Consider the following 15,059-nt stretch of genomic DNA (forward strand, 5'->3'; position numbering starts at 1 on the left):
GACTACACAAATTAAATGGGAATGCAAATAGCTGCAAATACACAGTAAATTCCAGTGTGGACGTGCTCTATATCATTTGCAACTTTCTTATCACATTCTTGGATTACTGCCTCTCTTTTAAAGCAAAAAAGATAGCAGCAATCAAAATACAACATATAATGTTTAGCACCCAGGATTAACATAACATATAATGGGTAAGAAGGCTTTCCTTTCTGACAGATAAATGACACCCCCAGAACTGCTTTTCATGTATATGCAATTTTACATCATTTAATCTTGTTTAGAGCTTTCAAATTTTGTAATTGGTGTTTTTGCCTTGGCACTGGTCATTGACCATAATAAAACGACTTGTACTTGTATGCCACTCAACTGTAAATAAAACCGTGTGTGTGTGTGTGTATGTCATTAAAATAGTTAATTAAGGTCAAGGTTAAATCAAGGTGTGTTTTTTTTAAATCAATATATGAATAAAAACAACTGCTAAAAATATATATTATGAACTAAAATTACAGATTAAAATGCACTTTAGCTTTATGGGTTGTATTCAACACTCAACACAGTATGACTTATTTATTATTAATATTAATATGCCTTTTCTCCTGGGTGGGACTGAAGCAAAAATATTTTGGGGCAAAGGTAGAGAGAACCAAGGGTTCTTTATTTCCACAGAGAGAAAAAGCCCATTTTTCTGTACATTCTTCCCAAGGTATTACTGCTTTGCAGACATCTTTGTAGCATAACCTTGTACTGTAACATGTTAAGTCAGAAGTAAGTCCTACTGTGTTGAGTGCTGTTTACTTCCAAGTAAGTGCAGACAGGACGGCAGTCTTAATCTGGCTTTGGCTGGGAATAAGGAATTGCAGGATTGTTATTCAAGACATAATAACCCAACTGATGTAGTAGACGCAGAAACACTATTTTGGTATCTCCTGCTTGTGTGACAATGTCCGTGTGCATTCAAGGCATCCTTGCCATTCCTATATAAGTGTCAGAACGAGCAACACCTTATTGCCTTGCTGTCTTTTTGACTTTGGACTCATCCACATTTCCCCTTGTCCCTCCTCTTTCCCAATGGAAAACCCACACTTTGCCGCTGAATCACAACAAACATCATCCAGGTTTTCTACAGAACGATGTCTGTCCTGATTCAACAGTAAAAAGCAAATTTCCTGTAGATAAAAGGGGGGCAAATGAAAAACCTCTCAGACCCATACTTAAACGAGCCCTTCCTTTAAAGCCTAGCAGTTAAAGGTAAAGGGACCCCTGACCATTAGGTCCAGTCGTGACCGACTCTGGGGTTGCGCGCTCATCTCGCATTATTGGCCGAGGGAGCCGGCGTATAGCTTCCAGGTCATGTGGCCAGCATGACAAAGCCGCTTCTGGCAAACCAGAGCAGCACATGGAAACGCCGTTTACCTTCCCGCTGTAGCGGTTCCTATTTATCTACTTGCACTTTGACGTGCTTTCGAACTGCTAGGTTGACAGGAGCAGGGACCAAGCAACGGGAGCTCACCCTGTCACAGGGATTCGAGCCGCCGACCTTCTGATCAGCAAGCCCTAGGCTCAGTGGTTTAACCCACAGCGCCACCTGGGTCCCTCACCCATATTATTATTATTCACCCATATTATTACTCACCCATATTATTATTATTATTATTATTATTATTATTATTATTAATACCCCACCCATCTGGCTGGGTTTCCCCCGCCACTCTGGGCGGCTTCCAACAAATACCAAAATACATTAAAATATCACAGATTAAAAACTTCCCTAAACAGGGCTGCCTTTAGGTGTTTTCTAAATGTCAGGTAGTTGTTTATCTCCTTGACCTCCGATGGGAGGGCGTTCCACAGGGCGGGTGCCACTACCGAGAAGGCCCTCTGTCTGGTTCCCTATAGCTTTGCTTCTCGCAGTGAGGGAACTGCCAGAAGGCCCTCGGCGCTGGATCTCAGTGTCCGGGCTGAACGACGGGGGTGGAGACGCTCCTTCAAGTACAATGAAATGCCTTGCATGCTCATTTTATTGTTCTTGGGGAGGGGAGATAGTGTTTCACTATTATTGCTAAGGGAATGGCAGTCTTGTGCGGCCACCTGGTTCTGTCAACAGGTAAACAGAAGAGACTTACTTCTGTTGGGTCGAGGAAGTCTCCTGGCCTGCTATTTCCTTCCCTCGGAATCAGCCAAAGAATGACACACACCACCATTACAAACTTCGTCCTAATTCCTGCAGCTGCTTTACATACATGCCTGGCTAAACACCGAGTTTGCCTACTATGAGCTGCTGAGTCACTGCTGAGGCTGGGTTGCCTCTGGGAGAATATCCAGAGCCTTGGCAAATCCCTTTCTGCATCAATCTGTCTGACTAAGGCTTTGTTCTAACCCAGTATGAATCAAGATTGGAGAGGGAATCCCAGCACGCTCTTCTAATATCCCTGAGCTCTTTATGAAAATAGGCCAGAACTGACACTCTCCGCCACCTAGACAGAGAGCTGAGGTGAATCACAGGCTTCAACAATTATGCAAGCAAATCACCGCCACTGAAGAAGAACAAAAATATCTCTGGGCTTGGAGAGAGACGCGGCTGGATGATTCAACAACTGCAGGAGCTGCCTTATTATCTATGATTTACAGCCTAGGAGGATTTTTGCTGTTGTTGAAAGGATGGTTTAATTTTGAGCTAGGGATCTATCAGAGGAAAACTCGAGAATTTTAGAATCAACCTATGTATGATTTATATGCTTTCTTCCTAATTAGAGACCAGAGACAGCACTTCCTCCTGGGCAGCCTGTGATGTTTTAGTGGTACCATGCCTGAGTTTTGGAAGCTGTGGGATCAAACTGAAACCAAAGAGGGCTTTAGCTCACTGCTGGGTCATCTGCCTTGCACGCAAAATGTGCAATTCCCAGCATCTCCGCATACGACTGGGAGAGATTCTGCCTGAAACCCTAGAGAGCTACTGCCACTGAATGCAGACAATACTTCGGTAGATGGACGATGGTCTGACTCAGTTCGAGGCAGCTTCCTATTGTGGCAGCTTCCAAGACGTAGCCATGCTGCTGTGGAAGCAGAAGGGAGCCCACAAATGTTTATGCTGCAATAAATCTGTTTGTCCTTAAGGTGCCACAAGACTCCTTCTTGTTTTATGAATTTGGTCATCCTAGCAGCTTGCCATCAATAGCAAAATGGTGGGGTCTAAAAGCCACCGCTGCGTGACAGCTTCCCAGTCTGTTGATGTGCGTTCCCAGAGAGAACATATGGAAAGGGTCCCTCATTAGAACGGTTCAAAAAGGGACAATGAGGAAAACTGGCTAGCCTCCCTATGTGGACTGCCAAGGATGAAAGGTTAAGCGTCGTACTCCTCGGAGCATGTGCAGTTCACAGTCCTTGGGAGTGCATCAAAGGACTTCTGAATTCTTTAGATAACTGCATGCCTTATATTCAATCTTCTGCAATTAGGTTGCTCACAGGAGAGTTAGACCACATTGTGAAATCATCTCTGAACTGCAAAGCAAAGTCTTTCCCAAACTTTACCCTCTTCCCCTTATTGCTGTGGCAGAATCCTCATCGTTAAGACTACCGAGCCTAGGCTTACGAATCTACTGGGAGCTCAGAGAGGGGTGGCGTGTAGTGAGAGCGCAACGCCTCAGAGTAAACCCCCAAGCCCTCCCCAGCCCTGTTCCCCTGGTCTGCTCACATGGTGGAGTTTGGATACTGCACCCAGCCCACCTCCTTGTACGCGGTCGTCACGTGAGTGCAGATGAGGGTCTTCATCTTGGCCCAGGCTCTCTGGACCTCTGGGGAGGTGAATTCATTGGCGTATTCTTCAGCAAGCACTTCCAGCATGACACCAGTGAGAATCTGGGAGGAGAAGAAGTGGCAGTAATAAGTTAAGACAGAGTCCCCCATATTTCCCCCTAACAAGAAACTAGTCTCTATCTTTGTTGTGGCTCCCTGCCAGCATACGGTAATTCCAATTTCTTCATTGGGGTCTATGCTGTCCTTCCATATGTTGCTGACCAGGGCATCTGACCACTTTTTAATTTCTTGTTTGCTTATTACTTATTTGTTTTGATGATAATGTGTTTATTTATTAATTGCCTTCCACACGCACGTTGCAAAGCGATGTACAAAATATAATAAAATGAGCAAATAGGTGGTTCTGGCTCACTTCCCTCCCACCTTGATACCTCAAGTGAATTCTACTTCATCTATGTATACAAAGTGGAAGGAACTGCATCTGAAGATGAAAGCAGGACAGTTCAAAACAGGCACAACTGGCATCGAAATAAGAATTTAGTCCATGTGAACATTTAAAAAGGAAATAGCTCCTGAGCGTTAGTGGAGAGAAACCTTAATCAGATGCTGATGACCACAGAACATAATTACCTGTATAAATTTCTTCCATGATTAGAACTAGAATGGAATTTTGGAACCCCCAAAGAATTAGATCAACAAACTGGGACTATCCCAAATTCTTATGCTTCTGAGAACCCACAACAGACTGTATCAGTGAATTTGTCTCAGTTGTTTTTGATTTGTGTCTTCAGATGCTGTGTTGCACTATCTGAGTCCTATTTTTATTATTTTTCTACAAGTGTTTTCCCCCCAGTTTTTATGTTTATATTTAATTATTTATTACATTTTTCTATATACCTTTACTGAGACATGCTCATTGCAATACAAGTATTTCTATAAATACATTTCCCCTGCCTATTTGCCGAAATTTTATATACTGTATTTTTCGCTCCATAAGATGCACTTTTTCCTTCCCAAAAAGGAAGGGGGGAAGTCCGTGCGTCCTAAGGAGCGATGGCCAGAGCCACACACAGCGGGAAACCGGCTCTTGGGCTGCTTCCCTCTCTCTTCCTCCATCTCTCTCTCTCTCCCTCTCTCTTACCCCTTCATTCCTTGTCTTTCTTTCTTTCTTTCTTTCTTTCTTTCTTTCTTTCTTTCTTTCTTTCTTTCTTTCTTTCTTTCTTTCTTTCTTTCTTTCTCTCTCTCTCTCTCTCTCTCTCTCTCTCCCCTCCCTCCCTCCCCTCCCTCCCTCCCTCTTCCAACTTGAATAAAATATGGGGGGGCAGGTAAGCCCCACCTCACATACTGTATCAGCCTTTCTCAACCTGTGGGTCCCCAGATGTTGTTGAACTACAACTCCCATCGCCCCTAGCTAGCAAGGCCAGAGCTCAGGGATGATGGGAGTTGAGGGATGATGGGAGTTGTAGTCCAACAACATCTGGGGACCCACAGGTTGAGAACCGCTGCAATTGATCGCAAGACAAAGTGCATGCACACTATATGAATGACAATGCCCATAAATATGGGGGGGGGGACTTCCTCAAATATTTAATTGGGGGGGGGGGCAAAGGCACCTAGGCCTCTAGGAGGTGGCTGCTATGCCTAGGACAATTCAAGAAAACAAAAAAAAATTCTTGTTTTCCTCCTCTAAAAAACTAGGTGCGTCCTATGGTCAGGTGCGTCCTATGGAGCGAAAAATATGGTTTGATGTGCATTCAGAGCTCATTTGTGCCTGTATGCTTTTCCTGGAGTTCACATGATATCCTCCTCATCCACATGCCAGCAGCCTTTTTTTCTTTTGCCATTGAATTAGCATTTCCCAATCGTTGATAATATGACAAGGGAAATAAAGAATTGCAGGAATTCACACTTTGCCCAGTGGTGGACATAAACAAGCACATGTTTGGGCACCGGAAATCGGGCGGCGCCAGCACCCAAAATGGAGCCTCCCTGGCAGGTAGGAAATCTGGGGGATTTACGGGATTTTTTCCAAACCAGGCTGCAGCGGGAAACGGTTTAAAATACGGGGGTTTCCCGCGAAAAACGGGAGACTTGGCAGCTATGTATCCGCCATATTTGAAGTATTTTCCTGTTATCCATTAATGAACAAAGACTTGGCTTTAGCTTTACCTTAAAGTAGACTGGCTCAACTTTGTGCTTGACAGCATGCGCCTTGCCCACCAAGGCTAGAACGGAGGAGACCTTTTCTGAGTCGTAGATGTTCTCCACCACGCTGTTAATAGCCCCCATGACCCGCCTGGCATGTTTACGCAGCTGCAGACTCCTCTCCATCTCTAGCGGGTCCTCCATGTGCTTGAATTGGCTGAAGTACTGCTTGGCAGATGGGAAGTTGACAAAAAACCTGCACGGCGCAGTTAAGAAGAGAAAGAAAATGGGAAAGCTAAGTCAACCTAAGAGATATATGTTGGGTGTAATTGGCTCCCGTCTGCACTATATGCTTAAAGCACTAATACAGGCATAGGCAAACTCAGCCCTCCAGATGTTTTGGGACTACAACTCCCATCATCCCTAGCTAACAGGACCAGTGGTCAAGGATGATGGGAATTGTAGTCCCAAAACATCTGGAGGGTCGAGTTTGCCTATGCCTGCACTATCATATCCTTTTAAACAGTCATGGCTTCCCCTCAAAGAATCCTAGGAACTGTTGTCTATTAATGGGACTATCTGCATACCAGGGCAGTGCTGGTGCTGATCTCTTGTATTATTATTATTATTATTATTATTATTATTATTATTATTATTATTATTATTATTTTCAAAAACACATATAGCAGAAATATCAATGCATATTACTTATTTCATTACCTTTTAGAATAGGCACCCCCAACCTTTGGACCTCCAGATGTTTTGGACTACAGTTCCCACCATCTCTGACCACTGGTCCTGTTAGCTAGGGATCATGGGAGTTGTAGGCCAAAACATCTGGAGGGCCGCAGTTTGGGGATGCCTGTTTTAGAACAAAGAAAAAGAAAAACAGAATGAAAAAGAGGAAAACATATACCAAGAATCCACAAGTACATGTGCTTATAACATCAAAACAAACATAAACATTTAGCTCTATTTATTTCTCTCTTTATGTATGTGTGTCTCCTCCATAGAGAGACTTAAAATATAATTGACATAACCAAGGGAGGCAGTTATGAGTAATTCTACATAAATAAATGATGTAGTGGGAAACAATTTTTATTTAAATCACTTATATGATTAATAAATGGCTACCTCAACAGCAGCTTTACCTCTTTGTACTTTTTAGTGATATGTGGTTTCCCCCCCCTGATACTGCTATAAATAAAAGCTTTTTATACTGTTCATTTAGAGTCAGATAATATGCATCCTTCCAATTCTGTGTAATAATGCAGCAACAAACATGAAAATAACTAAGCCCTTTGGGCATAAATTACATGTTTGGTCAGAAGATATGGAAAAGAGACACATCTCAGGTTCATAAGGGACACCAGGCCCCCAAATAATATTCATTTCTCATAAAACCCATTTCTAGTATTTCGCCATCAGGGGTAAAACCACCATAGGTGCAGAACTCTGTAGAAATGTAACCTGATTTTGAGGCCAGTAGGAGTCAGGTGAAAAGATAATTCAATAGGTGTTTTTAGAGACTCCTAAGAGTCACCTTAGGGACGCAGGTGGCGCTGTGGGTTAAACCACAGAGCCTAGGGCTTGCTGATCAGAAGGTCGGCGGTTCGAATCCCTGCGACGGGGTGAGCTACTGTTGCTCGGTCCCAGCTCTTGCCAACCGAGCAGTTTGAAAGCATGTCAAAGTGCAAGTAGATAAATAGGTACCACTACAAGTGGGAAGGTAAACGGCGTTTCCGTGTGCTGCTCTGGTTCGCCAGAAGCGGCTTTGTCATGCTGGCCACATGACCTGGAAGCTGTACGGCGGCTCCCTCGGCCAATAACGCGAGATGAGCATCACAACTCCAGAGTCGGTCACGACTGGACCTAATGGTCAGAGCTCCTTTTAAGAGTCACCTAACTCAGAGACTAACTCAAGTCGCAAGTGTGTGTTCATGTGTGCATAATTATTTCTACTGCCATTACATGAGATAAAAAGTTATAACAAACAAATTAGCACTATGACCCTCGCCCCATCCTCTTCCAGAGGGTCCAAAGTCTTATTTATTTATTACGGTATATGAGTCTGGGCTTTCTGGAAATGGCATCCGACTCTTTATAGTTGCCTTACATATCACTATTTGGGTATATTTTTAGTGCTTTTATCAAGCACTTGTTGCACATAGCAGAGTTATAGTTGCTGTAAGTCTGAAGGCAGTACATATGCAAAACTGCCCAGGATCCAGCATGAAAGAACCACAGCTCAGTAGCTATTTAATCACATATTGGCAAATTTGGATTGCACATTTAAAGTTGATGGGGAGATTTTGTGCAACAAACCTGCTTCCCCGAAAGACTGGACTTGTTGCGATGAGGGAATTGATGGGGAAATGTGTTTAAAAGTGTGGGAGAGCACAAACAAATCCACACAAACAAATCAAGAGGAAAGCTCAATAAACAGGTCACATTGAAGTGCCCATCACCTAACCATCTAATCACAAATCAATGCTGAATAAACAGGTCTCTTCTAGAGGAGCCCTGTGTGTTGCATAGGAAGGCAACCCAGGAAATGTTAGCCACTTGTCCCCTGAAACCTGCATTGTTTGCACATCAAACACCTGCCTCAGCTCATTTCAGCCTGGTACAGACTGAAACAGATTAGATGTCTACACAGGCCACGCCTTCCAATGTTGCCTCAGCTCTCTGAGATCCTGGCTCACTGCTCCAGCCCCCTTGTACACACACAACACTACCAAGAAGCAGACTCAATTCCCCTTTTATTCTGCTCTTCCCACTTGGCTGAATCTCACACAGGAGGTTGCCAGGAAAACCGTGTGAAGCCGCGAATGGAATAACCATAGTCCTTGCTGCCTTCCCTAGACATCTGGGATTTATCAGCCAGCCTAAAATAGGTTTTGATGTGTGAAGAGTGTGTGGCAGCAAAAAAAAAAAGGAAGAAAAAAGTCTAGAGACTGAGGGGGGGTGAGGAGGAGGAAGTCATTTGTAAGATGAAACAGAAAGGGAACCACTTCTTTTTCGTCTTCTTTTCCCTCTTGTGTTTTCTTTAGCCTTTCTCAAATTAAATCCAAATGCCAAGTCTATCAAGTTTGCTTTTTTTTTATTGAGCATCAATCTTTATACAACTCAACATAAACAATAAACAAATAAACAAATAATCTGTAAACCAATAACCATAAAGAATAATCCGTAATATCCATAAATAATAATAATAACGATAAAAGCAAGCAAACAAACAGACAAACAAAATAATAATAAAAAATAATAATAAAAAAATATATACAAAGTTTCACCAAATACCAATCACCCCCCAACACCAACCCGCCCCCACAAGCTTCCCTCCTTTATTTACCCGACTTCTATTTTCACTATCAAGTTTGCTTTTGACAGGGGAATGGGTGCATGCTTTTAAACTCCCAGGTGCTTCTGCATGGGGGCAAAGTGCTCAGTACAAGCCTGCCCAGTAAACAACCTGGGAGGCTTTGGTCAACAGGCGGTCTAGAAAAAAATTGCCGATTAATCATATCCTGCAAGTTCAACAGCCTACCTCAGTTCCCTCAGGGAGCTAGGCAACCCTGATTCGGAACCCCCAAAGTTGGCCATTACTCAGGGGAAACCGGTAACCAAGCAATATAGGCGGACTCCTTCACAAAACGAATGCCTAATATATCCCTTTCTCAGAACCGAAAGGGCATTAAAAGCATGAGCGGTAGGTGGGAAGATGCCTTTCTTCACTATTGAGTACAGTATGGGCATAAACTCCTTGCTCCCAGTTTTCCATTCCCCCCCCTAAATAGCTAGCCAGCATTCTGTGTCTAGTAGTGAGCCTACATGGTCCTCATTGAGCTGCCTTGAGGGCTCCATCCTTATGAGATATGTGAACTTTGTAGCACTCCCAAGCCTCCTAATACCCCTCCTCCCTTTGTGCTGGGGTCATTTTGGATACATAAGCACTCATGGCCTGAATGCTGGAAATTGAAGGAATGATCTGACCCCTTCAGAATCCTCTCTGTACAGGCATACTTTGCTGCTATTATTATTATTATTATTATTATTATTATTATTATTATTATTATTATTTTAATGGCTTTTCATTCAATTGGGATTATTTAATACATTGCCATGACATTCAGGGCTCATCCACACTTTTGCTTATCTCTGCTTTCTAGGCCTCAGTATGAGAGGTTTTTCATCATCATCATCATCATCATCATCACCATCACCACCACCACCACCATTTATTTAATCATTTATTTATTTATTCCCTTCCCATCTGCCTGGGTTTCCCCAGACACTCTGGGCGGCTTTGAACAGAACATTAAAAACAGAATAAACCTTCAAACATTGAAAACTTTCCTAAACAAGGCTGCCTTCAGATGCCTTCTAAAACTCTGATAGTTGCTTATTTCCTTGACATCGGATGGGAGGGTGTTCCACCACCGAGAAGGCCCTCTGTCTAGTTCCCTGTAACTTGGCTTCTCACAGTGAGGGAACTGCCAGGAGGCCCTTGGAGCTGCACCTCAGTGTCTAGGCTGAACAATGAGGGTGGAGATGCTCCTTCAGGTATACTGGACCAAGGCAGTTTAGGGCTTTAAAGGTCAGCACCAACACTTTGAATTGTGCTCGGAAACGTACTGGGAGCCAATGTAGATCTTTCAAGACCGGTGTTATGTGGTCTTGGTGGCCACTCCCTGTCATCAGTCTAGCTGCCGCATTCTGATTTCGCTCTTACTGAAGCCCAGATATATCTGCATCAGCATGCTGAATGATGGCCATGTTGATTTCAACTTGGGATGGGTAGGAGGCTTTTAAAAAAAGAATAATCTCATGGTGGGAGAAAACAGCCACGTGAAATCAAGCTTCAGAAAAAAATATATTATTGTATATTGCTGCAAGCTTTTGCAAATCTAATATTTGTTATGGCATAACATGCACAGTTTAAACTGATAAAAAGCAGATGCCGGAATACTGATTCCACTGAATTCTTTCTCTGATTAATTCCATTCTAAGCCTCCTCTTCTGTGTTTCAGGACATACATCTGGACAAACATGGACAATATGTCCTTTAAATTCCCCTGGGCCCTTTCCTCTCTAAGCATTTTGGGAACGTGGTTTTTTAGGCCCAGTCCATTGAGAAACTCTTTGACCAAGGCACTTTGAAATGAATGGGGCTTAAAGAAAAACTTTGCTGTTGCACAACTAGTGTGTGTGTGTGAGGGGGGGTTTGCTCAGGAGATGTAGATTTGTGGGCTGTGTTCCTAATCAACATCAGAAGTTGGGAAATAATCTCATTAAGGTGTAAGATTGCCGCAAGCATTGGGAATGTGTTATGGGGTTCTCTTTTTGAATCAGATATTTGTTCAATATGCTGGAGGAGTGAACTCATTATCTCATGTTTTGTCAGGGACTGTAGCTTGACATCGCAATCATCTCTCCAGCATTATCCCAACGCTTCCAAGTTTATAAATGGGTGAACTATCTTTGGCAATCTTATTTCTTCTGTCAGTGCATCTGGAACCATTTAGGATGGATCCTAACAAGTGTGTAACCTGAGGAAAATTTAATCCATGAGGCTTTCAAAACAAAGGTCCATAAAACATTTTCAAAAGCTGGAGGCATTTTATGATTCTTACCGATACGTGGAACTGGGCACTTGTTACAAAATAAAACATCTGAACCTATTAGCTTTAATAGATAGAAACAGTACTTTTTTTCTATTAAAAAAATAGTTTAGGTTACTCTCATCTTGACTTAAGTAAATCACCATCTTATAGTTCAAATCGGGGGAAATAAATACAGTAAATGGACAAAAGTACAAAGATTCACAAAATGTTTAGGGGTATGCGTACCCCTGCATACTCCCAGAAAAAAACCACTGGACAGATAGGTAGGTAGGTAGGTAGGTAGGTAGGTAGGTAGATGATAGATAGATAGATAGATGCTAGATAGATAGATAGATAGATAGATAGATAGATGCTAGATAGATAGATAGATAGATAGATAGATAGATAGATAGATAGATTATAGATAGATAGATAAATGCTAGATGACAGATGATAGATAGATGATAGATCGATCGATCGATCGATCGATCGATAGATAGATATAGATAGATAACAAGTTTCTAACCCATAAAGGACTGTGAAGATAACTTTGGCAATGCCTGGTGAAATCATAGAGCCTGAGCTGGCTTTCTAGTGGTCAGGGGTAAGTCTTTCGTGATTTGCAAATTTCTTTGCTTCTTATCAAGGCTTGTTGACAGATAGGTAGGTAGGTAGGTAGATGATAGATAGATAGATGCTAGATAGATAGATAGATAGATAGATAGATAGATAGATAGATGATAGATAGATAGATAAATGCTAGATGACAGATGATAGATAGATGATAGATAGATAGATAGATAGATAGATAGATAGATAGATAGATGATATAGATAGATAACAAGTTTCTAACCCATAAAGGACTGTGAAGATAACTTTGGCAATGCCTGGTGAAATCATAGAGCCTGAGCTGGCTTTCTAGTGGTCAGGGGTAAGTCTTTCGTGATTTGCAAATTTCTTTGCTTCTTATCAAGGCTTGTTGACAGATAGGTAGGTAGGTAGGTAGATGATAGATAGATAGATGCTAGATAGATAGATAGATGATAGATAGATAGATAGATAGATAGATAGATAGATGATAGATAGATAGATAAATGCTAGATGACAGATGATAGATAGATGATAGATAGATAGATAGATAGATAGATAGATAGATAGATAGATAGATAGATGATATAGATAGATAACAAGTTTCTAACCCATAAAGGACTGTGAAGATAACTTTGGCAATGCCTGGTGAAATCATAGAGCCTGAGCTGGCTTTCTAGTGGTCAGGGGTAAGTCTTTCGTGATTTGCAAATTTCTTTGCTTCTTATCAAGGCTTGTTGAGACTTGTCCATGAACAAATTTTTGCAGAATAAAGAAATAGATGCACACTGCTTAATTAATTGGCACAAAATCTGAGTAACGTTGGCACAGAACTGTTGCTTTGTTTATTGATTTATATTTAGCATCACAACCCTGACTATATCAAGCTAACAGGACATGTGTGTCGTGAAAACCTTCTCAAGCTTCAGATACACCGCTGGGGTAAGCCTCCAGGATGCTACAGTAACTTTCTTTTTGGCAACTCTAAATCAAAGTTAGTCAGAAAAAAAGATCTAGAACTACTGGTAGATTTCCAGATGATTTCCAGCAGATTGCCAAGGATTTTTTTCTCACAATCAATTGACAGCTGCGACAAAATGACCCCCTCAAAACACACACACACACCAAATGATGTTAATGTGCATTAAACTGCTTTTGTATACCACCTTGCGAAGGCAATATGCCCCTTAAAGGAGGGCAAGTAATCAATTTAATAGGTTCCAATAACTAATCTGGAGGATCCGATTTTGGAAAGCACAGCATAGATTTTCCAGGTTATAGTGAGAAAACCCACTGACTTTTGGAAGTTGGTTTACTCAGAGTCTCTTGCATTCTATGGGTTCTTCCGGCACTGCCTAGATTTCTTACTTCTCCCATGGTTGCCAAGTAAGGTGTACCCTTGTCATTTGTTTGAGCCACATTTACCTGTTCTGTTGGGTAGCTATCCAAGTGCATTGGGTACTTAAAATTGAAAAAGCACAGAGATGATATCCATCTAATCCACCCACCCACCATCTCTCCTACGGTAGTATGAATGCATAAGCTTGTTCTACCTCTTGCTGTGTGATATGTGGAAGTGAAGTACCTAACTTGCCTTTCAATGCAGATTTTCCAGGGACCCGCTAGCCAGTCTGAATACTGTATATGACAAAGTGCAATGGATTCTCCCTCGCATCCCCATCCTTCCTCTGTCTATCCATCTCTTGTGCGAGCTCTCCTAAAGCCTGGCACCAAAGAAAAATGTGGACCGTCTAGCAACAGAAGGGCTGTTTCTGTTTCTGCCAGAGTGCTAAGCCATTGCAGTTGACCTATTCTAGACAGATGCTTGTCCTTTTAATAACACTGTTATCGTGATTTCAGCAGCCTGGGCTGCTTTGATTTATCAAAGGCTTTCAGAGATGCTCGTCTCAAAGAGCAGAGGCCACCGCTGTGCTCTGAAGTAATTACCAGCCTTACAGAATTTTGTCCTGTGTAGTCATTTCACCACCATAGGCAACACATCCCACTAGACAGCATAATGGCCCTCGGATTCACTCTGTGGCCATTTCCAGAAGCCCAAACATCCCTTGATTCATAAATCTAACTTTTCACTCTGTGGCTCTGTAATCCCTTCATTCTGACTATCTGTTTAGTGTTCAGGAATGTGAATTGTGCCTGCGGTGCAAGAAACGTTACAGCAATTTCTGTAGCCTAGGCCAAAAATGATCTGATCTCATACTCAGAAATCCCCATCCCTGCTCCCCAAAGACTTTGCTGGAAGTCTGATTGCATTTTGCACATTCTCCCCTTTTCTGCCCAGTTTCTTTTGGGCAATATTCGTATGTGCTGCTTCTCGCAACTTGGTACAACAACCCGTCTGCAAAGACATAGAGTTGGAACAGATACAGTACTTCCTTTTGTGCTTCCTTTCTGGCTTCCAAGATAACCCTGGAGAAATCTCTCCTAGAGATCCCAAGACTCTCCACAGGAGTTACAAGTTCCCAGAGCTCCTTAGATAAGCTCCATGGGAGGAACCAAACAGGTTTGAAATTTATTTACAATTACATATATAGTGCAGATGTTGGCTGAATCGCAAGACAAGGAGATGGTAAAAAATTCAAGCAAAACCCTTGAAACACGTTCTATGTGTGAGAGAGTTGCTCTCCTACAAAACAATGGCTGTTCATCAAGCTCACAAGTCAAGTATCACAACTCTTTTCAGATTTCTGCTACTTCTTTCTAAATCAGCCAATTTCATGTCAGGTGTATGAAAAACAAATAAACCTTGCTAAAGTACTGTACATAAATAGTGGGATGGTTGTTGTTGTTTAGTCGTTTAGTCGTGTCCGACTCTTCGTGACCCCATGGACCATAGCACGCCAGGCACTCCTGTCTTGCACTGCCTCCCGCAGTTTGGTCAAACTCATGTTCGTAGCTTCGAGAACACTGTCCAACCATCTCGTCCTCTGTCGTCCCCTTCTCCTA

General features: G+C 42.3%; 1 protein-coding gene across 3 annotated transcripts in view; it reads right to left on the reverse strand.

Moving 5' to 3' along the window:
* The window catches only part of CYGB (cytoglobin), a 51,804-nt gene that overhangs the window by 20,274 nt on the left and 16,471 nt on the right, over positions 1-15,059 (reverse strand). Inside the window, exons 2-3 of one of the 3 annotated variants that reach the window (XM_035104552.3) lie at positions 5,926-6,157; positions 3,695-3,858 (exon numbers count right to left, since the gene is read on the reverse strand). In XM_035104552.3, the coding sequence (XP_034960443.2) occupies positions 3,695-3,858; positions 5,926-6,157 (396 nt within the window). Of the gene's footprint in view, positions 1-3,690; positions 3,859-5,925; positions 6,158-15,059 lie in introns of those variants that run through there. The other 2 variants (XM_035104553.3, XM_088661596.1) reach the window with 2 other exon arrangements.

The sequence above is a fragment of the Zootoca vivipara genome, chromosome 2, assembly GCF_965207765.1.
Source record: "Zootoca vivipara chromosome 2, rZooViv2.hap1.1, whole genome shotgun sequence".
Lineage (NCBI taxonomy): Eukaryota > Metazoa > Chordata > Lepidosauria > Squamata > Lacertidae > Zootoca > Zootoca vivipara.